The sequence below is a fragment of the Hemiscyllium ocellatum genome, chromosome 32 (assembly GCF_020745735.1).
Source record: "Hemiscyllium ocellatum isolate sHemOce1 chromosome 32, sHemOce1.pat.X.cur, whole genome shotgun sequence".
Lineage (NCBI taxonomy): Eukaryota > Metazoa > Chordata > Chondrichthyes > Orectolobiformes > Hemiscylliidae > Hemiscyllium > Hemiscyllium ocellatum.
In genome coordinates this window covers 30122990-30150929 of record NC_083432.1, presented here as the reverse complement: position 1 = coordinate 30150929, position 27940 = coordinate 30122990, and the positions used below count along the sequence as shown (strand labels likewise).

The window sequence follows — 27940 nt, the reverse complement described above, 5'->3', positions numbered from 1 at the left end:
GTGCATGTGACTTGTGCTGAGATGTGGCAGCTGAAGACACATACTCTGATCCTGACCACTGGCATGAGGCCATTGAAATTCCTGTGGCATATAATCCAGTCTGGGGTGAAATTCATGGTCGTGAAGATCTCCATTGTCTGATCCCACTGCCCTCTTAAAATTTATTCCTTGACCTCCTTTAAGAGATGCAGGTGACTTTAATTAGAGCAATCTACTTTAAACGGTGCTAGATAGGAGTCTTGTGGTAGTGAGCATGCCAGTGGACTGAGAGCCCTCCTATTGCTCCAGGAAATGTGTAATAATATCTCCGTACAGCTGGATTAGAACAATAGGTTTTTTAAGTGGTGCTAGAGTCTCACAATTATGCATGCTAACTTAACACAGTACACATAACACGAGCAGTAAGCTAATTTAGTGATGTTTAGGTGCTGACTACAACAAAATGCATTGGATGGAGACTAATCATACCTTGCCACCCTCTGCCCAATATCAGGCCTTATCAGGGAACGGCATGGTGGCTCAGTGGTTAGCACTGCTGCGTCACAGCACCAGGGTCCCAGTTTGGATTCCAGCCTTGGGCAACTGACTGTGTGGCGTTTGCACATTCTCCCTGTGTCTGTGTGGGTTTCCTCTGGGTGCTCTGGTTTCCTCCCACAGTCCAAAGATGTGCAGGTCAGGTGAATTGGCCTTGCTTAATTTCCATTGTGATAGGTGTATTAGTCAGAGGGAAGTGGGTCTGGATGGGTTACTCTTCGGAGGGTCGGTGTGGGGCCAAAGTGCCTGTTTCCGCACTGTAGGGTATCTAATCGAATTGTGGCCATAGGCTCCAGAGATTCTTCCTTTATTTTGAGAACTTACTCAGTTTCAAAGAGCAAAGAGGACCAAAAAAAAAGTGACTTTGGATCTCTGTTCCATTTTATGCTATTCAAAGATTTCCTGGGATCAGCAGTGGAGAGCAACATCCATGAAAATGAAGTAAGTGACCAATGTAGGATCTTTGAACTTTAACTTGCTATGTTCTTGGTGGCCACTGGAGGGCAATATTGCAGGAAGATGTTGGCTTTGTTTCTTGGTTTGAAGGATGGTATCAAGGGCAGGTCTGCCTAAAATATTTGCTGGCTTTTTATTTCCCCATGCTTCAGTGGACCCTAACTCTGGCAGCCTTGCAACTATATTTCTTTTATAGGAACCTGAAAATCCTGAAGATGGAAGCCATTCCCCTCGGTTGCAGCATTCTCAGCTGGGTTTCTGCTCCCAATATCTGGCTACAGGACTCATCAAGCAGGTTCTTTCCTAGTCCTGTTGTTGGATACAGGGTGGGCAGAAGAAAAGTGAGGTGACAAAGTCAAAGTCCTAAAACAGGATTAGAAGGAAGGATAAATATTACATGAAACAAAGCTTACCAGTTTCCTCCATATGGAGATAGGAACGTTAGTTTTTCCCATGGTATTAGGTTTAAGTGCAGCTTGGTGTTGGGGTTGTTAACTCTCCTAATGGGTCGTAAATTCCTGGATGTGATAAAGACCCTGTTGATGACAACACTGAGCAGAAAGGCTTCCAATCCAGCTAACATGAAAATGAGGCAAAAAGTCTTGTACTGCATGCTGGAGGACTTGTATGTAATACAAAGTAAAGTCATGGATTATTAGATTGAAATCAAACCATTTTAAATATACTGAATATGTGCAATATGACCCACTCTGATAAGTCAACACTGCAGTTTTTGTAAGTCACTCTGATAGTTTATCTTCAAGCTAGCATCTTATTTTTATTTCTACATTTTTAGTACTTTGTATTTTCTACATTGATTTCTAAAGCATCAAATTTTCAATACCAGATTTAATCTCCAATTGATTTAGCATTTTTATTTCACTCCCTAACTCTTTCACTACTGTAAATATAATTTTCTCTGGACTTGTCCTCTCTGTCATGATATTCCCTTAATATGTTAACTTGACACATTCACAGACTTTTCCTTCTGTCCACATAATTCACATTTTTGAGTTTCTTTCTTTGAACTACTCCACAGAGACAGTTAATCAAATTAACGCATGTCTCCAGCAACAATATTTTGAGCACTGGCCTCTCTACCAGCTTTTACTTTTAGTGTTTGTTCAAATGGTATAAATACTTTCCCAAGTTTGGCTGAAACTATATAAACTTTCAATGACTTTGCTTGTTTATATTTTGAAAGTTGCTAGTAGATTTGTCATTCCAACTTTGCAACTGGAGTTTCAAACGCTTACATTTCCTTAGTTTCTCAGTCAATAGAACTTGCTAATATCTTTTTAACAAGTCAAATTTAGTGACAAGTAATGTTTGTCTTCTTCTTCTTAATCTCTTCTCTGGTAATGGCTAAGAACCACATCCATTACTGTGTTGACTTCACAATAATCAATGTAAAGTCATTGTGACCCATCCAGTTGTAGCAGTATGATGTTAGATGAATTGACATAAGAATGGCAATGTTCAATAATGTCATTATTCATCTTGGACATGATTTACCCAATGAGGGGACCAACCATATTGATCAGTAAGGTACAAATTTGATCCATATGTGAGTTGATCTCTCTCAATATGTCCGAATAGAGACTGTTTGCAGATCTGAGCCCAGTAGAGAATGGATTGCAACATATCCTGAAAATAGAAGGTGACGTTGCTAGAGGTTAGGATTATCAAGGGCATTGCTATTACCAAGAAAGGAGGGGGAAATCAGTTTCCACATTTTAATTGTCTCTAGTCAGATGCAGCAATTAAAATAAAAATTAGTTTGCAGCTATTAAATTTTAATTATGACATAATTAACCAATGAACAGGAATGAAGGCATAATGTTACCAGATTTTTTTGACTGAAAGAGTAATTTTATTACTATTAACACTGAAAAATAATAAAAATACAATAGCAAACACACAGAAACAGAAGTAATACTTTTAAAAATAAGCAGGTACAGACAGGAGTGCTAAGGTAATGGATGGTAATGTGATGACCTTGTGGTATTATCACTGGACTGTTAATCCAGCAACCCAAGTAATGGTCTGGGGACCTGGCTTTGAATCCTACCACAGCAGATTGTAAAATTTGAATTCAATGAAAATCTGGAATTAAGAGTCTAATGTTAACCATGAATCTATTGCCAGTTGTTGGAAAAAGAAACCCATCTGGTTCACTAATTGCTTTCAGGAAAGGAAATTGCCATCCTTACCTGGTCTGGTCTACATGTGACTCCAGACTCACAGCAATGTGATTGACTCTGGGCAGTTAGTGATAGGCAATAAATACTGGCCTAACCAGTGATGCCCTCATTTCATGAATTATTAAAATGGAAAAAAATGTAAATTAAAGTTCTTGAATGGTGAGAATGACCTGACTCCCAAAGGCTTTTAACAGTTGTCATGTTTACAAAACAGTGGAGAAGTTTTAAGATATCCCTGTTTTCTCAATGAATGGTTGCTTTTCCAAGCTGTGTATCTTTTGGTTGCTGGATCCTGAAGTTGAGAGATACAGGGTGAGAGCAGCTTGGTGTACGTCTTGATGTTATCTGTTTTTATTTCATCGGTTTTCTCTGTCTTACTACACAAAGCAGTTGTGCAAAAACATCCATTTCTATCTTCCTGAATGCTAAGGGTCAAGTCAAGTCTGCTCTTTCTGGTTAATCAGTTTGTTTGAGTGATATAAATACCTTTTCCAGGTTTGGCTGAAGCTATATAATCTTTAACTAAACTCATTATATTTTCTTCATGTTAATCAATGAAAAGTCATTGTGATCCATCCAATTTCGGTGCTATAATGATAGATGTGTTGAAATTACTATGGCATGGTTCAGAAATGCCATAATCCATCTTGAACATAATCTCTTCCCTCACTTAAGCTAATAACGATATAGGTACATTGTATTATAAGCACCAAATCCTAAACAATAGCATCATGAATAGTGTTATAACACTGAGATGCACAGCCAAACCAAAGAAGCCTTCCTAACTCTGTATACACAGCACAGTATAATTAAACAATTTGAAGACCCCCCAATAATACTACCTGACCTGCTGTGCTTTACCAGCATCTGAAATCCTCACTTTGTATAAAAAACCCCAACAGTCACTCCAATGGTTCCTAACCAGATTTTCAAATCATGAATCCCAAACTTGGTAAATAATTAATTTCAGAGCCTGGTTTTAAAAGAATTAAGTATTTATTAAAGAAGCATACTAACTTTAGCAGAGGGAAAATTAAAAAAAAACAAGGTAGGCTGATTAATGTCTATGCTTTAAACCCAAAACATTTCTTTTCAGTCCCTATTCACACAAAATCCAGACAGATGGACAAATACAGTTAAGGGATAAATAGAAAAAAATAACAAAACTGGCCCAATTGTTGAAATGCCTTTCACAATGCTTTGTTTTACAGGCAGAAATGTGGACTCCTTGGCTGTTTTTCTGAAATATTGATCCGGATCACCTTCTTAGTCCATCCAGGTAAAAGCAGTAATACTTTTCTCTGGATTTCTGGAAGCTGGTGTAGCAGATTAAGTAAGGAGCCTTCAAATCCTCATACTGTTTCAGCAGCAGCCAAAAACCATCTCTGAGAAAACATGGTCCAAAACATATCTTCAATTCTCCTTCCACCTTGAGAGATGGATCAACTCTTCTTGGTTCAACAACTGCCATCTGCTTGAACATAGGGTCTCTTCAATACTTGCCAGAACCAATTTCCAAGGACTGATCTATTTAATAGCCAGCTTCAGAAAAATTAATCTGTCAATTAGTGAAAGAAATGTGCCTAGTGCTTAACCTAGTCTGGCCAACATATGACTCCAAATTCCCAACAATGTCATTGATTCTTAGCTAACAAGCCACTCAAACTGCTAAATGATGTCAAAAAAGGAATGAAATCGTACAGAGCACCAGACACTAGAAATGACAATGACAGCCTCAATCCTGATGACTCAACAAAGTCCACTTTACTAATGCCCATCGAGTCTGCATCAATCAAAAAGTAGCAGCTAAATATTGTAATGATTCTATGGACATAGCTGCTACGTTGGGTTTATTGCAGGTGACGACAGAGTCAGCAAGAGGGAAAAAATATATTTGACACTTCATCCTTGCCAATCTGTTTGCTGAAGATGACAGTATCGGTAATATTGACCATTGCACAGGCCTTATGGGGACAACATCCCACTTTCAAATTGAGGATGCCCTCCATCATTTTGTGTGGCACTATCATCATGCTGAATGGAATGGATTCCAAATAATACTAACAATCTATTAGGTGCCATGGACCATTATCAGCAGCAGGATTGTGTTCCAACATAATCTACAATCTCACGGCGTGGTATAACCCTGCTCTACTATTGCCATCAAACAAATTTTGGTTCATTGAAGAGTGCAGGAGGGCGTGACAGGAACAGCATCAGACATACCTAAAAAAGAAGTGTCACCTTGACAAAAACTACAACATAGGACTACCTGCATGTCAAGCAGGATACACCAATTCGATAGACAGGGTGAAGCAAGTACGCATCCAACAGATCAAATGCAAGCTTTGCTGGCTTGACACATCCAGTTGTGAATGATGATGGATAAACAATTGGATTCAAAAATATCTCGACCCTCAATGATGGGGAGGCCAGCACATCAATGCAAAAGATAAGGCTGAAGCACTTGCAACAACCTTCAACCAGAAGGGTCAAGTGGATGGTCAATTCCAACCACTTCCACAGCTTGCCAGCATCACAGCTGCAAGTCTTTAGCCAATTCAACATCAGGACACGGGATAGGCTCTATATACGTCAACAGCATTGGGCTCCAACTCTGCTTTTATATTCTATGTTTTTGGTTTATTTTTCTGTCTTTTAAGATAGCGCTGGAGAGTGGAAACATTATAGAACACTTTTCATTGTATTTTGTACTAAAATACATATGACAATAAATACATCAAATCAAATCAAATCACTCACTAAGCCTGCTCAAATCCTCCTGAAGCTGCTTTACATCTTCCTCACAACACACATTTCCTTTTAGCTTTGTGTCATCTGCAAAGTTGAAATTGTTACATTTGTTCACCATCTCCAAAGCATTGATGTATACTGCAAACAGCTGGAGCGAAATTATAAACATTGTGGTTCGCTATGAGTCACAGTTCACCAATCTGAGAGTAGCCATTTATTCCTACTAATATAAAACCAAAATCTGCAGGTGCTGAAACAACAGCAGAAATTGCTGGAGAAACTCAGCGTGACCAGTAACCCCCCTCTCCTGCATCCCACTTTAGAACTAGTTTAAAGTAGCTTTGAAAAAGGTTTGTTGGATTTGAAATTGTTTGGACTTTCTAACCACAGATATTGCCAGACCGGCTGAGTTTCTCCTACAATTTCAGTTTTCATTTCTTCTTATGCTTTCTTTTCTGTTTTATTACTTAAAATTGTGACAAGGTCAGCCAGGTGGACCTCATAGAATATGAGTTCCCTGATTGGGGCTGTTAATCTGGCCCAATCAGGGAGCCTTGCCTGACTGGTAAGAACAGGAATGTCAGAGGTTCTGTTCACTCTGAGAGTTGACTCTGAGGAAGCTGGATCAGTGTCAAAGGCATTTCACGTGTAAATAAAGGGTGACTTGATGACAGGATACCAGCCTCTGTGAGCTATTTCGCCTTATGGTTTAAATTTTCGAATCATCCCTTCTGTCAGGGACTTGATCAAAAGTCTTCTGAAAATCTAAGTATATTTGGTCCATCAGTTCTTCTTAATCCATCTTGTTAGTAACATCTTCAAAAAACTCATCAAATTTGTCAAACACAATTTCGCATTTGCAAAACCATGCTGACCATGCCCAATCAATCATTATGATTCAAATATTTATTGATTCGATCTTCTATAATAGAGTTATAGAGTAATAGAGATGTGCAGCACGGAAACAGACCCTTCGGTCCAACTCGTCCATACTGGCCAGATATCCCAACCTAATCTAGTTCCACCTGCCAGCACCCGGCCCATATCCCTCCAAACCCTTCCGATTCATATACCCATCCAAATACTTTTTAAATGCTCCAACTGTACCAACCTCACCACTTCCTCTGGCAGCTCATTCCATATACGTACCACCCTCTGTGTGAAAAAGTTGCCCCTTAGGTCTCTTTTATATCTTTTCCCTCTCACCCTAAACCTATGACCTCTAGATCTGGAATCTCTGATCCCAGGGAAAAGACTTTGTCTATTTATCCTATCTATGCCCCTCATGATTTTATAACCCTTTATAAAGTCACCTCTCAGCCTCCGATGCTCCAGGGAAAACAGACACAGCCTATTCAACCTCTCCCTATATGCAAATCCTCCAAGCATGGCAATGTCCTTTTAAATCTTTTCTGAACACTTTCAAGTTTAAAAACATCTTTCTGATGGAAGGAGGCCAGAATTGCATACACTATTCCAAAAGTGGCTTAATCAATATCCTGTACAATCCTAACATATTCTCCTGACTCCTGTACTCAACTTCCTGATGAAGGGCTTATGCCCGAAACGTCGAATTTCCTGTTCCTTGGATGCTGCCTGACCTGCTGCACTTTTCCAGCAACACATTTTCAGCTCCTGTACTCAATACTCTGACCAATAAAGGAAAGCATACCAAATGCCTTCTTCACTAACATTTCTGCCGGTGACTCTACATTCAAGGAGCTATGAACCTGCACTCCAAGGTCTCTTTGTTCAGCAACACTCACCTAAGTCCTTACCATTAAGTGTATAAGTCCTCCTAAGATTTGCTTTCCCAAAATGCAGCACCCCACATTTATCTAAATTAAAATCCATTTGCCACTACTCTGCCCATTGACCCATCTGACCAAGATTCCATTGTAATCTGAGGTAACCTTCTTTGCTGTCCACTACACTCCAATTTTGGTGTCACCTGCAAACTTACTAACTATACTTCTTATGCTCACATCCAAATCATTCATAAAAATGGCAAAAAGTAGTGGACCCAGGACTGATCCTTGTAGCACTCCACTGGTCACAGGCCTCCAGTCTGAAAAACAACCTCCACCACCATCCTTTGAGTTCTACCTTGGAGCCAGTTCTATTTCCAAATGGCTAGTTCTCCCTGTATTCCATGAGATCTACCCTTGCTAACCAGGCTCCCATGGGAAACCTTGTCGAACGCCTTACTGAAGTCCATATAGATCACATCTACCACTCTCCCCTCATCAATCTTCTTTGTTACTTCTTCAAAAAACTCTATCAAGTTTGTGAGACATGATTTCCCACCCAGAAAGCCATGTTGACTATCCCTAATCAGTCCTTGCCTTTCCAAATACAAGTACATCCTGTCGCTCAGGATTCCTTCCAACAACTTGCCCACCAGTTCACTGGTTTGTTCTTATTACGTTTCTTAAACAGTGGCACCAAGTTAGCCAACCTCCAGTCTTCTGGCACCTTACCTGTGACTATCGATGATACAAATATCTCAGTAAGAGGCCCAGCAATCACTTCCCTAGCTTCCCACAGAGTTCTAGGGTACACCTGATGAGGTCCTGGGGATTTATCCACTTTTATGCATTTCAAAACATCTAGCACTTCCTCCTCTGTAATATGGACAATTTCCAAGATGTCACCATCTATTTCCCTACATTCTATATCTTCCATGTCCTTTTCCATAGTAAACACTGATGCAAAATATTTGTTTAGTATCTGCCCCATCTCTTGCGGTTCCACACAAAGATTGCCTTGCTGATCTTCGAGGAACTCTGTTCTCTCCAAAGTTACCCTTTTGTCCTTTTGTAGTTGGAAAAACCCTTTGGATTTTCCTTAACACTATTTGCCAAAGCCAACTTATGTACCCTTTTTGCCCTCTTAATTTCCCTCTTAGGTATACCCCTGCTGCCTTTACACTTTTCTAAGGATTCACTTGATCTATTCTATCGATACCTGACATATGCTTCCTTATTTCCTTAACAAAACATTCAATTTCTTCAGTCATCCAGCATTCCCTATAACTACCAGCCTTTCCTTTCACCCTGACAGGAATATACTTTCTCTGGATTCTCGTTATATCATTTCTGAAGGCTTCCCATTTTTCAGCTGTCCCTTTACTTGTGAACATCTGCCCCCAATCAGCTTTGAAAATTCTTGCCTAATTCGGTCAAAATTGGCCTTTCTCCAATTTACAACTTCAACCTTTAGATCTGGTTTACCATTTTCCATCACTATTTTAAAACTAACAGAATTATAGTTGCTGGCCCCAAAGTGCTTCCCCACTGACACCTTAGTCACCTGCCCTGCCTTATTTCCCAAGTGTCGGTCAAGTTTTGCACCTTCTCTAGTAGGTACATCCACATATTGAATCAGAAAATTTTCTTGTACACACTTAACAAATTCCTCTCCATCTAAACCCTTAACACTATGGCAGTCCCAGTCTATGCTTGAAAAGTTAAAATCCCTTACCATAACGGTGGGCGGCACAGTGGCTCAGCAGTAAGCACTGCTGCCTCACAGCGCCAGAACCTGGGCTCGAGACCCGTCCCGGGTGACTATCTGTGTGGAGTTTGTACGTTCTTCCCGTGTCTGTGTGGGTTTTCTCCGGGTGCTCTGGTTTCCTCCCACACTCCAAAGATGTGCAGGTTAGGTGAATTGGCCATGCTAAATTGCCCATAATGTTAGGTGCATTAGTCAGGAATACTTGTAGGGGAATGGGTATGGGTCGGTGTGGACTTGTTGGGCCGAAGGGCCTGTTTCCACACTCTAGGTAGTCTAATAACCACCTTATTATTCTTACAGACAACTGAGACCTCCTTACAAGTTTGTTTCTCAATTTCCCACTGATTATTTGGGGGTCTAAAATACAATCCCAATAAGGTGTTCATCACTTTCTTATTTGCCAGTTCCACTCAAATAACTTCCCTGGATGTATTTCCAGGAATATCCTCTCTCAGTACAGGTGTAATGCTGTCCCTTATCAAAAACATCAACCCCCCTCCTCTCTTGCCCCTCTCTTTGTGTCCTTTCTGTAGCATTTGTATCCTCTAACATTAAGCTGCCAGTCCTGTCCATCCCTGAGCCATGTTTTTGTAAATGCTATGATATCCCAGTCCCAAGTTCCTAACCATGTCCTGAGTTCATCTGCCTTCCCTGTTAGGCCTCTAACATTGAAATAAATGCAGTTTAATTTATCAGTCCTACCTTGTTCTCTACTTTGACCATGCCTTCCTTAACTGTTTGACTCGCTTCTCTTCTCAACTATATCAGTCTCAGATTAATTGCTTTCCACACTATCTTCTTGAGTCTCACAATCCCACTGTACTAGTTTAAATCCTCCCAAGCAGCTCTAGCAAATTTCTGTGCCAGAAAATTAGTCCTCTTCCAATTCATGAGGAATCTGCATCAAGTACAGGTCACTTCTACTCCAGAAGAGATTCCAATGATCTAAAAATGTGAATCCTCCTCCCGTATCCCAGCTCCTCAGCCATGCATTCATCTGCTCTATCCTCCTATTCCTACCTTCATCTCGTAGCACCGGGAATAATCCAGATTTTACTACTCTCGAGGACCTCCTTTTTAAATTCCTGCCTAACTCTCCATATTTTCCCTTCAGAATCTCATCCTTTTCCCTTCCTATTTTGTTGATTCCAGTGTGTACAATGACCTCCTGCTGGTCTTTCTCGCCCTTGAGAACATGCTGCACCCTCTCTGAGAAATCCTTGATCCTAGCACCAGGGAAGGAACACACTATTCTGCTTTTTCACTGCTGGCCACAGAAATGTCAGCCTGGACCTCGGACTAGAGAGTCCCCTGATTTTGATCTCTCGGAACCCAACGTACCTCATTTCATTACAGCTAGTCCTGATACCAGAAACTTGGTGTTTTGTGCTACGTTTCCCTGAGAATCTGTCACTCCCTACATTTTCCAAATCAGCATACTTGTTTGAAATGGGGATAGCCACAGAAGACTCCTGCACTAGCTGCCTACCTCCCTTACCTTTCCTGGAGCTAACCCATCTACGTGACTGTATCTGTGACCTTTCTCCCTTCCTATAGCTGCCATCCATTACACCCCCTTGTGCTTGTAAATTCCTCATTGCCTCTAACTGTTTAATCTGATAGGATTCGCAACCAACATCATTTCTTGTTGATATAATCCTCAGTAACCCATAAACTCTCCCTAAACTCCCACATCTGACAAGGAGAGTACACCACTCTACCAAGCGCCATTTTTGCTTCATCCAATCTTCAGACCCAGAAAATAACATTGTCTTATTCCTCTACAGAACACTGCTCCAGGCTAACCTAATACTTACGGCTTATATTTTTAAGTTTAATCAAAAGGCATATCTCAAATAAAACATGCAATCGAGAAAGAACTCACTCTACTCACTGTTTTAAATTTACAGCAAGGCTATACTTAAAACTATTCACTTATCTGTTTCTGTGCTGTGACCTCTCCCAACCAGGTACCTCCAAGATCAGTTGTGAATTTCACTGTTTGTTAATTTTCCTTGACACATTCTGATGTCCAGTGATACATGAATTCAACAGCAAAGGCAGTAACTGTGCAGGTTCACTGCTGTGTCAGCTAGCAATGTGGTTTTCTTTCTCTGTCTTTCTCCTGCACTAACCCAACCATGTGCTGCCTTTGTCTGTCCCTCTCCCTTTTAAAAGTGTCGTTGTTTTGCCTTTTTTATTTCTCCAAAGTTCCAAAACAATGCAACAGCATATAAAATAGTATATGATGTTCCAGGAATTCGAGGAAATCACCTCCAACACCTAAAACACCTCAAAAAAGGAACAGCCTGTTACAGCCAGAATTTTTTCCCATCCTCCATCTTGGATTACAACAATTTCCTTACCACTGATGTGAGGTTAACAAACCTCTTTTCTCGTTCCCCCTCCTTAAATAATGGAGTGATATTTGCTACCTTCCAATTTGAAGAAGTTATTCCAGAATTAGTACAATTTTGGAAGATAATCATCAATGCATCGAATATCTCTATTGCCATCTCCATCAAGACTCTTTCCCTAGTATGATCCTCTTGCTAATTCTAGCTTCTTTCAACTTCTTATTCTCCCTAGAATCTATGTCTTTTGTATTTTAACTTGTGTACTTTTTGTATTGTCATTGCAATTATACGTACTGCAAAAATAGTAAGTATATTAAAGAGTTGGACACTCTGGAGGCAGGAAACATGTTTCCGCTGATGGGTGAGTGCCGAACCAGAGGACTCAGCTTAAAAATATGGGGTAGACCATTTAGGACAGAGATGAGGAGAAACGTCTTCACCCAGTGAGTGGTGGTTGTGTGGAATGCTCTGCCCCAGAGGGCAGTGGAGTCCCAGTCTCTGGATTCATTTAAGAAAGAGTTGGATAGAGCTTTCAAGGATAGTGGAATCAAGGGTTATGGAGATAAGGCAGGAATAGGATACTGGTTAAGGATGATCAGCCATGATCATATTGAATAGTGGTGCAGGCACGAAGGGCAGAATGGCCTACTCTTGCATCTATTGCACTCTGGGACAAGGCTTCCCCTGACCTTTGAGTATCAGTGACTAGATCTAATATACATCACTGAAAATCATGTAGAATTACTTAAAGGAAATGAGAATTAAGCTGGTCAAATGATGAACTCAGCTATTTTGAGTGATCATCATGTGATCAGCAGAAAACTGAAAACAGCAACAACAGGGAAAACTGGAACATACATATAAGGATGATTTTAGAATAAGTTCATATTTAATTTGATTATACTTCTTGGACCAGCTCTCGCACAGTTTGAAAATAAATATTATTAACTAAAAATGCCAAATATCATTAACCGATGTAGAGTTCTACTCCACGTGTCCAAATGGTACCCGAGCGAACAAAAATGATTGAAAAGCAACAGTCAGAGCCAAAGGAGAACAAATGAAGTCCATGTCAGGAAAGAAATGTTAACGTCGAAACTGATGGAGCAAATGGCTATTTATACATTTCAGAGAAGTTAAGGAGATATTCTTATTTCTCTACTTTACTATTATTTTAACCTTTTGAACAAGACCAAAAGATTTTTCCTTAATACTGAATAACCCAATTTTTCACAATTTTTTAAAAATTTCAAAATTATACTTTAACCATGGAAAATAAATCTTTGGTACAAGGACAGTTAGTGAACCTACTAAGATCTGTACTCTTTTTACTTACAGACAACAAATTAAGTCATTGATGTCTGCCACACTCTACGTTTACAGACAACCTCATGGTTTATAGCTGAGGTGACAGCAACAGTGGTGCCCAAATACTTTGGCAGAAGGATCTTACACAGTGGTCTTTCCCCACCGCGCCTTGGCAGCAGCTACCCCAAGCTTCTGCGTATCCCTCAGCAGGTAGTCCTGGACCTTGGAATGTGCCAGTCTGCAACGTTCGGTCGGGATTAACTCCTTCAACTGGAAGACCGGCAAGTTTCAGGCAGACCAAAGAGTGTCCTTTCCCGAGTTGATGATCCTTCAGGCACAAGCTGGCCAATCACTCAGCACAATTTCCCCATTCCTGATCTTCATCAACAGATTGAGGATGCAGTTACTGGAGCTGAATGGCTTGAATATCTCACCACTTTCCTGCGTTGGGACTCATGATCTGAATAGGGTGACTCAGCCGGATCCTGAAAACCAAGGAGGTCCCAGGACAGCTGAGAGGAGGGAACCTGCTGCAGCATCAAAAATGGAGTCAATCGACCTTAAGCTGACGAAAGCATCCTAAAAATCCAAAGCTGACTCTAAGTTTCAGACATTTTAAAGCGTAATTATTATGTTAAAAGGCTAGTGGTGTCAATGGAAACTGCACTGAGTGTTTCAATGGCAGCTTCGATGTAGTGTAAGTAAAACCTATATAAATCTCAACCATTCTTTCAAAGACTGGATTCAAGTTGGTCCAGGATCACCTCACAGTTCATTGCCGAATTTGATCCCATTTGTCCCCAAAACTCTACTAGGGTATCCATAATTGAGGTAGTGAAAGAATCAAAGCAAAAACAGATATTGCTGGAAAAGCTCAGCAGGTCTGGCAGCATCTGTGAAGAAAATCAAGGTTACTGTTTCGGGTCCCGTGACCTTTCCTCTGATGTTTATTTAGGAAAAGAAAAGCATTGGCAAATCTTAAAACAAATCAGGCATCATTGCTTCTTTAATGCTTACTTTGATTTGACATCTTTTTCTGGATAAATTATGCCTTTCAACCAATTTCATAATAAGGAATCTTCTGATACAACTGAAAATAAACTATCTTACCTTAAACATGTGAGGATTTAGCTGTGAAAATGGTTACTTAAAGTGTATCAGTTCAAGAAAGGGGTACATTGGAGAACAAAATAGGTATTTAAGATTGCTACAATTTCTCGACAGATCATTTAGCACAATCCTCAGCCAAAGCAAATACAACTGAAATGGTACATTGTTGTCTTATGCTATTCTTCCTTCGGCTGAGAGTACAGGTTCAATGATTGGTCTAAAATGGACCAGTGAAAACATAAGTATGGTTCAATGAATCTTGAACATCATCCAGACAGGAGCACTGCTATAAACACAATAGTAGTCTGCCCTTTATGTGTGAGTAGTACCTGTAATAATACCAAGTACATAAAAGATTTCCCTAAGGCTTTTAAGAAGTGGGTGTAATTGGCTTCAAATGTTTCAAAAACAGATTATTTCAATGGAAAAGATTGAACATGACCAGGTATTGTGTACATAGCAAAGGTAAGGCTAGGTTAGATGTGAGGCAGTTTTTAATTCCCTAGAGGTTAGTAAGTCTTTGGAATGTATTTCCCACATACATGCAGAATATTCACTTTCTGCATATATTCAATGAAGAGTTGGATCAAATTCTGTTCATAGTAGGGATCATATCATATTAAAGGTAGGATTTTGCTCCTTTACACTCTTCCCTTAGATAGAGTGGGAGAACTTGTGATCAACTTAGCTGTCTGATAGACTGCAATGTAAATGCTGTCTTCATATCCATAACTTAAGGTCTGGAATTTTACAACAGCGTCAACACTTCAGAAATATTTACTTCTTTGACAAGCACTTAAAGACACCCTGAGGTTGTGAACATCTCCAGGCTATAACAATGGCAATTAGTTGATAATGTGAAGAATTGATCAGCTACATCCTCTGCACGAAAAGCAGGACAAATCCAACTTGGCCATCTCAGTCTACCCACCATCATCAACAAACTGCAACCTCCGACAATGGTTAGGAAGCTTGATAGTATTCAGAACAAAGTCTCACTTGTAAGTACAATACATTTCCTTCATTGTTTCAGGAACAGAATACAGAAATTCCATTACTAACTTACTGTGTGTTTTTCTAAATCAGAAACTGTAGCATTTTAAGAAGGCAGCTCACCATTACTATCTTGAAACATTGATGGGCAATAAATGTTGGCCTAGCTAGCGATGCTCACATCCCCTGAAAAAATGAAAACTAATGCATTGAAACATTATTCTTTTTCTCAAGTTGTAGTTAAATATTTTAAATTGCATATAATTGTTAATGAATGGCTTAAAATGTTCAATATTACTGTTATTCCTGTTCTTTTGAACGTGTGCTACCTAATGTGTAATCTGTTTGGATATATCATGACAGATCTCCAGGGCAGATGGGAATTAAACCTCAACCTGACACATTACCACTGCACCACAAAAGCCTAAACACTAAAGATCATGTGATCTCAGTTAACAAATAAGGAGTAAAATTGGGGATTATGTGCACCTAATAATGTTCAATGGTTGGAATATTCTCACTAACCTTTGAGTATTTGTACTTGGTTGCTCATTTAATATTAAGTTCTGTTATTTTGAGGAGATAAATTTAATCAGTTGAATAAAATCCATCTTGCTGTTATCTTCTGAAAGAAGCAGCAACTCTGACTAAGGACAAATATGCATTTGGATACAAATAATTCTATTGATTCAAATCACAACACATATTTGCATTTATAATGGTCTGTTTCATTTGAAGGAATAATTTTTGATCATTGGAATTTTCTATTGTGCAAATTTATACTTCAACAAAACCTCCAATTAAAAAAAATCCCTGAGATATATTGTTCATGTAAGTCATGAGCTACTCTCTTAAATGCTATTGTACATCAACAACATTTTCTGCTAATCTCCTTTGCCATTCCATTTCAGTTGACTTTGTCCTCATCCCTATGTAATTACCTTTATTTAAGTTGAGTACAGTTGTATATAACTTAGTTCGCTGAGCTTGAAGGTTAGTTTTCAGGTTTGTTTAGGTTCATTACCTAAAGGATCCATTAGATACCACCAGCAAAACTAACGTCATTTACAAGATACCAGGCAAGAACTGTAAAAAAATGCTACATCCGGCAAACTAGCAGGAAACTTGCCACCAGGATACATAAACACCAACTGGCCACCAAAAAACATGTCCCACTATCACTAATTTCCCTGCATGCAGACAAAGGTTTGACGGGGACAACACACACATCCTAGGACAGGTGAAACAAAAACGTGCATGAGAATTCTTAGAGGCATGGCATTCTAACCAGAACTTCATCAATAAACACATCAATTTAGATCCTGTCTACCTTCCCATGGGAAAAAAGAACAGGAAATGACATCACCCACCTTAAGAACCATGACCTATAAATAGAGAGGTGGAGACTCTCATAGATGTTGTTATCTAGCATGGTGATGAAACGTCCGAAAACAAACCTTCCAGCTCGGTGAGCTAGCTTACATATTTACCATCAATCTGAGCTACAAATCTTCTCAAAAATCATTAGTATAGTTGTTTCTGATGGAAGTTCTCACTCTGTAACTGAACTTTGAAATCTAATATGTTTTGGTCACTGTTACCAGAGGATCTTTTGCTGTGATATCATTTATTAAAACTGTTTCATTACACATTACCAGTTCCAAAATACATTGATCTCTGGTTGAATCCACAACACATTGTTTTATGAAACTATCCTGAATGCACTCTGAATTTGTCCTTAATGGTTACTGCTGCCAATTTGATTTTTCCAATCTGCATAAAGATTGAAGTCATCCACGAATAACATGCTGCCTTTTTTACATCCTTTCATTTATTTTTTGTCTTTTACTATAGCTATTGATTGGAATGTCTTTTCCACATCTGGTGCGCTCTCAAATCTCAATTTGAAATGTTTCTGAGTTCTGCAGGACCTATGGCAAAACTGAGTGCAGCTGCTCAACTTTGGAACCAGAAATGGTTTTATTTGATTTTGAAAAAAATTACATTCAGAAAGATATTTTTCAGTCAAGGAGCTAAGAAGACTACAATATGACCAACATTAAAAAAAAGGTAATTTATAAAAGACAAGCGTTGTACTAATTAATCAACTTTGTGTTTATTTGCATCACTTTCAGGACAAGAAGAAAGGCTCAGGAGGCAGTGCCATAAAAAAGATCCCTACCTGATTGTAACCAAACTTATACTGTTGAAAACATGCGTTTAGGAATGGGTGAAGGTGATTGCACCTTCTGTTCTTACCTGCATTAACTTTCAAAATGGAATGTCATTGACATGGATAACCTTGGTAAAGAAAAGGTGTTTTGGAATCTTTTTTTCTGAAGAGATTGTTGGGAAGTATATTTTTCTCCTCTGGTCGCAGATTTATTTCTTGTTAATCTCCCTGTAACTTCTCAAACTCTGCCATTGTATGTATAGTGTCATTGTGACTTCCAATGAAAAACTCCAGACTTCCAGCTGACATTTGATGATTGACAGTGCTTAGAGACAAAGGTAAGAAAAAGGGTGTGTTCAGAGTTGTATTGTTCTGAGATGAATTTTTTTTCTTTACAGAACTGAATCAATCATGAAGAATATAATCATAGCTGAGCCCAATTCTCCTCTAAGCTACCCCATCCAAGGAGTTGAGGTCATGCCCCTGCATTCTACTCTCACCCAAGGTTTTGTGTATTATTTCATGTTTCAATCAATAGATTTAAAAATTACATTTTGATTTCTCACTACCTCAAAATTAATCTTTTAAAATCTCTGCTTTAGGTCTCAGGAAGAGAAAATTATATGGTATGTGAAATGACAGTGAACAAGCAGAGAATTAATTTTGTTGACACAATTTAAGTGAGAATAGTACAGGTGGAATCTTCTGCCCCCTTTACCCAAGGTAAGACAGGCACGTTATGGAATAGGATAATAGCGCAACAAACCCAGATACCTTCCTACCACCCACCTGAATTACATTCTGGACTGGAAGGTCCGTGGTTGATGCACCCCAGATTTGAGGCATTTAAGTGATCACTTCAGGCCTCATTCCATCGCTGCTATGATTGACCCAGATGCAGCTGAACCTGTTGCCATGTAGCATCCATGACAGCTCAAACCCCATGCCCCTCCCCCACAAGGGAGTGCCCCCGCTCAAAGGTAATCACTGTCTGATTGATGGACTTGGCATTAGACAGAGTTTGGGTGAGCAACCCTTTGCATTTCCTACGAATCCTCTTGCATTCCCAGAAGGAAAGCCAGTAAAAAACCTCCTGATGGCACGTAACACTGTAACTCAGCTTGCTTACTTCAAAATGGAGCTTTCACAGAACCATTAGTTTCTTTTCCAAGCGTTACTGGTTTTTGGGGAGTTTTTCCTCAAGGTTTCACACCCGCACTCAAGACTGTTGTATCAAGACTGTGGAAGGCCATCACTCCCCCTTCCCCTCATCCTAGCCCATTTGTTGTTTTCTGTGTTCGGGATCAGAGATACTTTTCTATGATAATCAATAGGTGACACTTTGACCATTTAATTGTGGATCTTGATTCATAATTCTAAGTGTCTTTATCCTAGGACACGTTCCTCCAGTCGCCTTGTCACTGCTTAATAAGCTTGGAGTTCATTGGGCTTTCTCAAAAAGGGGGAGCATGGGCCTCTTGCTGGTTCTGCCCACACCCCCTGCCATGCCACAACAAGTTCCACCCCATTTCTGCTGTATTACTGTGACAGACATAATGCAAAAAGGTTTGGAGAATTGACAATATTTATAAGAATAAATTATTGATTTTTTGTGCCAAGGTCAAACTGAAAGCCACACAAGGACTTTTCAATGCAATTTTTGAAACTTCTGACGGCCTGTTAAATGGAGTATGTAAAAATGAATTGACTAACAAGCCCAAGTTTGGAAATCATCAATAGATTACTCAAACATGTCACATACACAAGCACAAAGTACCAAATTGATGCTGCTGATTTAGGTAGGCACAATATATTTTTATTTTGTCCATAAAATACTTCTGAACCCAGAAACAATTTAAATCTTCTGGCAAATGTTGCCAAGTTTTGGGTACAAAGATAGAACTGGAGCACACTTTCTGAACGGTGGCTCAGTGGTTCACAACTGCTGCCTCACAGTGCCAGGGACCCAGGTTTGATTCCAGCCTCGGGCAACTGTCTGTGTTTTTGGGTAGAAAGATGGGACTGCAGCACAAATTCTGAATCAGCTTCCTGCCATAATTATTTTGACTTTCCATTGCAAAGTTTGCTAATTTTGGAATGAGAGTAAAGGATGTCAGGAATGATGATAGATAAAGCTTAAGGAGATTCACTGGAGTGATTGTAACAAAGCTCAGCGAGGTGGAACTCAGAGAGTATGAGTTCACTGACTGGGGCTGTTAATCTGTTAATCAGGGACTCCTGGCTGACAGATAAATAGAAACTGTTTTCTGTTTATTGTCAAATGTATTTTTTAATGTTTAATAACATAAAAAAAAGTAAACTGGCCATAAACAGGTCCGGGCAGCGGGCCGTGGAGGGCGTCGTTAGGGTCGACTGCCTGCCCTTCTTCCGTGGTTACGTTAGAGCCTGGGTGTCCTTGGAGAAGGAGCACGCGGTGTCCACCAACACTCTGGAGTTGTTCAGAGAGAGGTGGGCGCCGCAGGGAGTGGAGTGCATTATTTCCCCCTCCAACTCTGTTTTGATTTAGTCCCTGCCCTCCCCTTCACTGTTTGATCACGTAGCATTGCCCTTTTGTGAAAGGCACTGCTTGTCACTGGCCACTCGGGTGTTTTCCTTTCTTCCTGGTGGTGGAAATTGAATAAAGATTCGTGCACTTTGTGTCTCTCACTGTGTCTCACACCTGCACACACACACACCATGGGTCCTGGGGAAAAATAAGCACTACTGCAGTTTGGTGGTAGTGTGGGGGTTAAATAAAGACAAAAAGGCAAAACAAAAAGAAAAAAAAAACAGATATGTCAGGGTTCTGCTCACTGAGAGATGGCTCTGAGGGAGCTGGATCAGTGTCAAGGACTATGCATGTGTAAATAAAAGGTGACTTGGTGATGGGATACTGGCCTCTGTGGAGTTATTTAATCTCGTTATTTCGAGAGTATTGAAAAAAAACCTGTTTTCTGTTTATTGTCAACTGTATCTTTTAATGCCAGGCAATAATGTGGGAGAAAAGAAAAAAAACGAAAACAGGTCCAGGCAGCCGGCTGTGGAGGGGATCGTTAGGGTCAATTGGCTACCCCTCTTCTGTGGTTATGTTAGAGCTCAGGTGACCCTGGAAAAGGAGCACACGGTGTCCACCAGCACCCTCGAGCTGTTCGGGAAATGGCAGGCACCTCAGGGAATGGAGTGTTTATTTCTCCCTCCAACTCTGTTTTGATTTAAACCTTGCCCTCCCCTTCACTTTTCTTTTGATCATGCAGCATTGACCTTTGAAAGGGGCATTGCTTGTCACTGGCCACTTGGGTGTTTCCTTTCCTCCTGGTGGTGGAATAAAATAAAGATGTACACACTTGTTGTTCTTCGCTGTGTCTGACACCTGTACACACACACACACACACACACACACACACAAGGGTGCTGAAGAAAAATAAGCACTATTGCTGACAGGCGGTAGTGCGGGGAAAATAAAAGAAGAAAAAAGAAAAAAACAAAAAAAGTAAACAAACAGGAACATCAAAGGTTGTGTTCACACAGAGCTGTCTGGACCACAGTCAGTGAGTTACTGCTGTTGTTTTTCTATGAAGAAGGGTTTTCTTTGTCTCTCCTCCTTGTTTCAGGTAGACTTTTTTGATTTTTTTTGGTTTTCTTTATTGTTGCGGTTGTTTTTCTGGGTTTCTTTCTGTTTATTTCCTTTAATTTGAGCTGTGCTCGGCTGCACAGGCAGCTACCACCACCACTGCTGCAGCAGCCTGGGCCTTGTCTACAGCTCAGCGCTGCTACTGCTGCTGGGGACCCACTAAAACCTGGGACTGCTGCTGCTGTCTGGGCCACATATACACCCAGGCCTACCTCTGCTAAAACTTCTGGGGACCACCTACACCTGGGACTGTTGCTGCCTGGCCCTGCCCCTACTGCTGCTACCTGGGCCCCACTGACACCCCGGACTGTTGCTCCTGCCTGGTCCACACTGACACCCCGGACTGTTGCTGCTGCCTGGGTCCACAGGCACCCCGGATTGTTGCTGCTGTCTGAGCTTGCCTCTGCCTGGGCATGCCTTTGTTGCTGCTGCCTGGACCCCACGTAACTCAGGACTGCTGTTGTCTGGGTCTGCCACCACTGCAGCTGCCTGAGCCCCACCAACACCTGGAACTGTTGCTGTTGTTACTGCCTCGGCCTAACCCCTCTGCTATTGCCAAGGCCCACTAATACCCAGGACAGTTGCTGCACCAGCCCTGGCTGCAAATGCTTCCCCCTTCAGGCACCTAAATATACACCTGGGGGCTAAGGCCTATCACCACCCAAACATGACCATAGAGGCTTGCAGTAAGACCATGGCTAGTGGGGTCAGCTGGCTAGCCATTTTCACTGCAACCCAAATGTATGGGAAGGCTGTATTTTTCCTGAGGACTGAGCAAATGCTCCACCTGGTCATGCAGGAGGGGCTCACTGTGGGTGGGACATTCTCCCCGTTGACCCATTGGAGGTCATGGCCCAGAGGATCGTGTTGTCCAATGTCCTGCCCTTCATTGCCAGTGAGGTCCTTCTCCCCCATCTCCACACCCTGGGGGAGATCCAGTCATGGGTCCAACCACTCCTGCTCAGTCTGAAGGACCCTGCCCTCAAGCACGTTTACTCCAGTTGGCTTTAGGTGTTCATTTGCCTGGCTGGGAGGAAGTCTCTGAGGGCTCCATTACTCTCATCCATGAGGGCGTGACTTACCGCATCTTCTGGGCAGCGGACGGTGTGCAGTGCACTCGTGCCAGGAGGTGTAACTCATAAGAAAGAACTGCCCCTCCAGAAGGGAGACCAGCCCACACCAGGAGTTGCAGGTGGCATCACTGCACTCATTCCCCTTCCCCCTAAGACAACACCAAAGGCCCCATCAGCAGAGTCTAAGCTGGAGCTACTAGTTCTTTGGTCTCTGGCAGAGAGGGTGAGCATCCAACCGGGCAGAAGGTGCAGAAGAAGACACAACATATCGAGCCTGCTCCTGTGAAAGTAACCCCATCCCCTACCTTGGAATTGGACCCTCGACCTGGCCCACTCCAGCATGACAATGCTCCTGTCACCACGCCAGCATCACCCTGGTGTGGGAACCCTGAACCCCAGCCCCCTGATTCTGTTCCTGATCCCTGCCCATTTGTGGCGACCCCTGTGACATTCGTGTCTGACCCTCGCCCTGTGACACCTGACCCTGGGATCCTTGAGGCTGAACCTTGCCCCTCTTCTCCAGGCCCTGGTTCTGATCCTGGGGAATCTGTTGCTGCTGGTGCTGCTGCTGCCCTCCGTTCCTGCAGTTGCTGTGTCTCTGGGCCTTGCCTCACCAACCATCACCTGATAGCCCAGGGGCAGGACAGGAAGTGACATGGATGGCTCTCCATGCCATTGCCACTCCCCCAGGCAATCATATTCCGAGACAAGTTGGGGGGGAGGAGCCTCAGACCCCGTGACCACCAGAGCGACGGGGAGGGGAGATTGTTCCCCATGGCCACTGTTACATCAGGGAAGAGGCGTTGCCCGCCCCCAGGAGGGCAGGACTTTCCTGCGGCACTCCAACGGTGCTACCCCTTCCCTGAATAGGTTCCCCTGCTGCTGCCATTCCCTGGAGATGAGTCTGTGCCGCACGTAGGCTGTGGTGCAGGCTGTAATTATAATATTAACACCATTGGGTCATCGAGTGGTGGAGGGGAAGAAGTTGTTATCCTCACTCCTTTCTCCCAGACTGTTTTTCTGTGTGCCTTGTTCCTGGGGGAGGACCTTATCTCCCGAAGAGCTGGGTGTCCCGGTGTTGGGAGAGGAGTGGGTCCCCGAGCTTCTGTTGCCTGATGACCAAACTTTGGGGGATTCTGGGAAGGGATGCACTGAGGAAGTTACCATCGGTGACCCTGAGGGTGGGGTCACTGGGGGTTCGAGGCCAACTGGCAGTGCCGGACCAGCCCCCACTCTCATGGTGAGGCAGGGGCTGGTGACCGAGGGGACATCCCGGGTGAGGGTTTGGGCTTGTTGTGCACTGAGGACAACGCGGAGTCTGTCTGCAGTGAAGGTTTTGAGTCCCAGGTGACCCCACTGAGCTCCCCCTCATCTCCCTCGAGGAATGCTGGGAATTTGTAGAGGAAACTCGCAGTCGCTGAATAGAGCCCAACTGGCACTCGACCACTGGAGCTCCTTCGAACCAGTGTACTGGTTGGTCCAGGCTGCTCGCAAACGAGTGAAAACGTGTCAGGAACTTCCTGGCTGCACTCCTGGTGAGGGCGAGGGATTTCTGTGCCCCCTCCATTGTCCTCCCAGTAACTGTATATGTAGGTTTATGGTGGTGGTTGCACAGTATTGCTGACACGAAGACCACTATAGCCAGCCTCAACTTCAACGGCAGCAGGGAGTCACAACGCAGATTCCAGATCTTCTCGATCCTTCAGGACGGGAGTTATGTAGTGTGCTTCCTGCAAGAAACCTACACCACCCCGGAAGATGAAGCCACCTGGCTCCTGGAGTGGCAAGGAGGGGTCTACATGAGTCACCTCACCCGCAGATCTGGCGGGGTGACTATCTCGCTGGTCCCACATTTTCTGTCAGAGATCTGTGCCGTTTACTTCACCTGACAGTTCAGCGGTTCCGGGGCTTGTTTCGTCGTTTCTGGGCCAGCTGGTGAAGGAAGTGGGGAAGCTTCCCCTCCCTGAGGCAATGCTGTGACATGGGCAAGGCTCAAGTCTGCGTTTTCTGTCAGGAGTACACGAAGGGGTCAACAAAGAGGTGGAAATGCAGGATCGAGGAGTTGGAGAAGGTGGTGTTCGACCTGGAGTCACGTCTCGGTCAGCCCGATGCGGACCCAACCCTGCGCGGGGTGTACGAAGAGAAGAAGACTGCACTCCGGGACCTGCAGCTCGTTGGGGCTCGGGGCGCGTACATGAGGTCGTGGATCCAGTTCCTCCAGGAGCTGGATCGCGGCTCCCCCTTCTTCTACTCGCTGGAAAAAAGGCATGGCACCCGTCAGCAGCTCCTCGTGCTGCTGGCTGACAACGGCTTCCTTGTCTTGGTTCTGGAGGGTAACAGGGCCCACATTTGCTCCTACTACACAGCTCTGTTCTCTCCGGATCCATCCAGCGAGGTTGCTCGCACAGTTCTGTGGGAAGACCTACTGCAGCTCAGCCTGGAGGATGCCGGAAGACTCGACGCTCCTGTTACCTTAGAGGACCTGACTGGCGCCCTCGACCGGCTCTCAAAGGGCAATCCCCGGGGTGGGACGGGTTGAGTGTGGAGTTCTTCAGGGTGTCTGGGAAGTCCTGGGGAGCGACTACGTACAGGTCCTGGGGGGAGTGTTTAAATGCCGGACAGCTGCCCCTTTCTTGGCGCAGTGCGGTCATTGTCATGCTGACAAAGAAGGGGGACCTTCGTTCTTTGAAGAACTGGCGTCCGGTCTCCCTCCTCAGCAAGGACTACAAAATCATCGCCAGGGTGTTGTCTTCTCGCCTGGCTTCTGCGCTGGCCCACATGATTCACCCGGACCAGTCCTACACTGTCCCGGGTCAGAGGATACACGACAACGTCCACCTAGTCCGGGATCTGACCCATTTCTGTCGATGAGCTGGTCGGCCGAGCGCCTTCCTGTCTCTCGATCAGGAGAAGGTACTCGACAAGGTCGCTCACTTGTATTTGCTCGGGACTCTGTGGGCATTCAGATTTGGGACACAGTTCATCACCTGGATCTGACGTTTGTACGCCGCCACAGAGTGGGGTCCCTGACGGCGTCCCTTCGCTTCATGAGAGGAGTACGTCAAGGCTGCCCCCTGTCCGGACAGCTGTATTCCCTGTGCGTGGAGCCTTTCCTGCGGAGGAGGTTGTCAGGACTGGTTCTGCGCGGTGTGGCCACGGGGGGGGGGGGGCGGTCCTCTCGGACTACGCCGACGACGTGCTCCTCATTTGACCTGGGAGGATGCGCGAGTGCCAGGCCGTGTACTCGGCAGCGTCTTCCGCCAGGATCAACTGGGCCAAATGTTCCAGACTACTGGTCGGTCCGTGGCAAGTGGACTCCCTGCCGGAGGAGTTTCGGGGGTTCAGCTGGAGTACCACCCACCTCCTCTACCTGGGAGTCTACCTCAGCCCAGCTGAGAAATCCTGGCCGGCCAACTGGCAGGAGCTGGAGGCCAAAGTCTCGGCTCGGCTAGGCTGCTGGACAGGACTGCTCCGAGTGCTATCTTACAGGAGCCGAGTGCTGGTCATAAACAGCTGGTGGCCGCCATGCTGTGGTACCAGCTGGTCCCTTTGGTCCCTCCTCCTGGTTTTGTCATTGATATCCAGAGAACGTTGGTCGACTTCTTCTGGGACAAAAAGATGCACTGGTTCGCTGCGCGGGTTCTGAGTCTCCCTATTGAGGAGGGCGGTCAGTTGCTGGTGTGTGTCCACACCCAGATCGCGACCTTTCGCCTTCAGACCTTGCAGCGATACCTTTACGTCGAGCCTCCTCCTAGGTGGTGCGCCCTGGTGACGTATTTTTTCTGCCAGGTTCGCAACCTCAACTACGACACGCAGCTCCTGTTCGTCGACCGTGACGGTTTGGCGGTTGCCCTCAATGTGCTGCCTATCTTTTACCTGATCACTGTTTGAAACATGGTCGAATCGCGCGGCGCCTACCCTCCGGCAGGAGTAGTGGCTGTCGTCAGGCAGCCGTTGCTCAGGAATCCGCACCTCCGTGCTCGCGGGTTCGAGTGGCTGTCGGAGGGGAGGGCCGTGGCGGCGAGGGTGATCAGGGTCAGGAACGTGCTGGCTGCCGGGGCCTGGGCTGGACTCTGCCGCAGGACATAGCGAGCAGGGCAGCGTTGGACGTCTGGCAAGTGGCCACCGCCATTTGAAGCATTAAAACGGCGGTGCTCAGACCCGACGTAGTGCATCAGTTGGAGGATGCTCAGGTGTGCGGAGGGACCCCGTCCGCACTCACCCCAGCCCGGACGGAATTTCACATTGGCCTCAAGGTCCCATACTTCCCGCGGGAGCCTGTGTCCCACAACCTGAGCTGCTTTTGGAGTATTAGTTTTGCCCCTTTTAGTGATGTGTCATGGTGAGCTCTGTATAGACTGATGCTGCACACAATCCATTGCCTTTGCCTCACCCACCGCCTATCACTGGGCGGTGGGGATCACCAATGGAGAGTTCTTTACTCCGGAGTCCTCTCCCTTTCTCTCGGGGATCTGGAGTGGAGGGTGCTGCACGCAGCGGTCCCCTGTGACTGCAAACTGTGGTGATTCACAGACTCCCAGCCGAACTGCTTGTTCTGTGGTGCTGTGGAGTCTGTGGACCCCATGTGTATATTGGGTGTGGGCACTTGCACTCCCTTTTTGATTTTCTTAAAAACCTTCTTCTCTGCTTTTGGTTGTACTTCAGTCCCACGGTCCTGATGTTCGGGCACCCACTACGGAGGTGTTGGCCTCCTTCATCACCAGACCATGACAACATGACGCCTGGAGGAAGAGCGCCTCATCTTCCGCTTAGGAACCCTCCAACCACAAGGGATGAATGCAGATTTCTCCAGCTTCCTCATTTCCCCTCCCCCCACCTTATCTCAGTCCCAGACTTGGACTCAGCACCGCCTGCTTGACCTGCAATCTTCTTCCCGACCTCTCCGCCCCCAACTCCTCTCCGGCCTATAACCCTCACCTTAACCTCCTTCCACCTATCGCATTCCCAACGCCCCTCCCCCAAGTCCCTCCACCCTACCTTTTATCTCAGCCCGCTTGGCACTCCCTTCTCATTCCTGAAGAAGGACTTATGCCCGAAATGTCGATTCTCCTACTCCTTTGATGCTGCTTGACCTGCTGCGCTTTTCCAGCAACACATTTTTCAGCTCTGATCTCCAGCATCTGCAGTCCTCACTTTCTCCACGGTAGTAGATTCGCCAAGTTTAAGTGCATTTAAGTCATCATTGGACAGGCATGTGAACGTACATGGAATAGTGTAGGTGGGATGGGATTCAGCTTAGTATGACAGGGTGGCCCAACATCGAGGGCTGAAGGGCCTGTACTGCGCTGTAATTTTCTCTGTTCTATGTTAAAACTGAAGTGAAATGAAAGCCAGTGTGGACGAATGGTACAGAGGTTGTATGCGGTGGGGCATGTGGGAGTGGGGAAGGGAGGGGGTGGGGTAGTGGTGAGTGGTCAATTAGGGGGTTCACTTGGTGAAGGAAATGACTGACCAGCCTAGGACATGGGTTTGTATTAGTGGCATGACAAGTGAGCACAATGGTGCAGGAGGTGAATGTGTCAGATGGCTTCCCCTATTAACGGGCCAATAACCAGGCAGGACTTCATTCCTGCAGTAAGTTTGGGGGGTGGGGGTAAAGGATATGGGCTAATGGGGTGTAAATGGTATGTCATTCCTGATGACGAACTTATGCTTGAAACTTCGATTCTCCTGCTCCTCGGATGCTGCTGACCGGCTGTGCTTTTCCAGCACCACACTCTTCAACTAAACAAGGTATGGGCTGATTTACATATTTGGAGTCTTTTACATTAGTTTTTCAGAGATTTATTTATTCAGTATTTGTCATTCAA

At 44.0% G+C, this 27940-nt stretch overlaps 1 protein-coding gene across 1 annotated transcript in view; it reads right to left on the bottom strand.

Annotated features, from left to right (window-relative positions):
* Nucleotides 1-21451, bottom strand: part of LOC132830759 (beta-1,4 N-acetylgalactosaminyltransferase 2-like) — a 59506-nt gene extending 38055 nt beyond the window's left edge. Inside the window, exon 1 of the mRNA XM_060848597.1 lies at nucleotides 21321-21451. Coding sequence (XP_060704580.1) covers nucleotides 21321-21451 — 131 coding nt within the window. The remainder of the gene's footprint in view (nucleotides 1-21320) is intronic.
* Between the last annotated feature and the right edge of the window lie 6489 nt (nucleotides 21452-27940).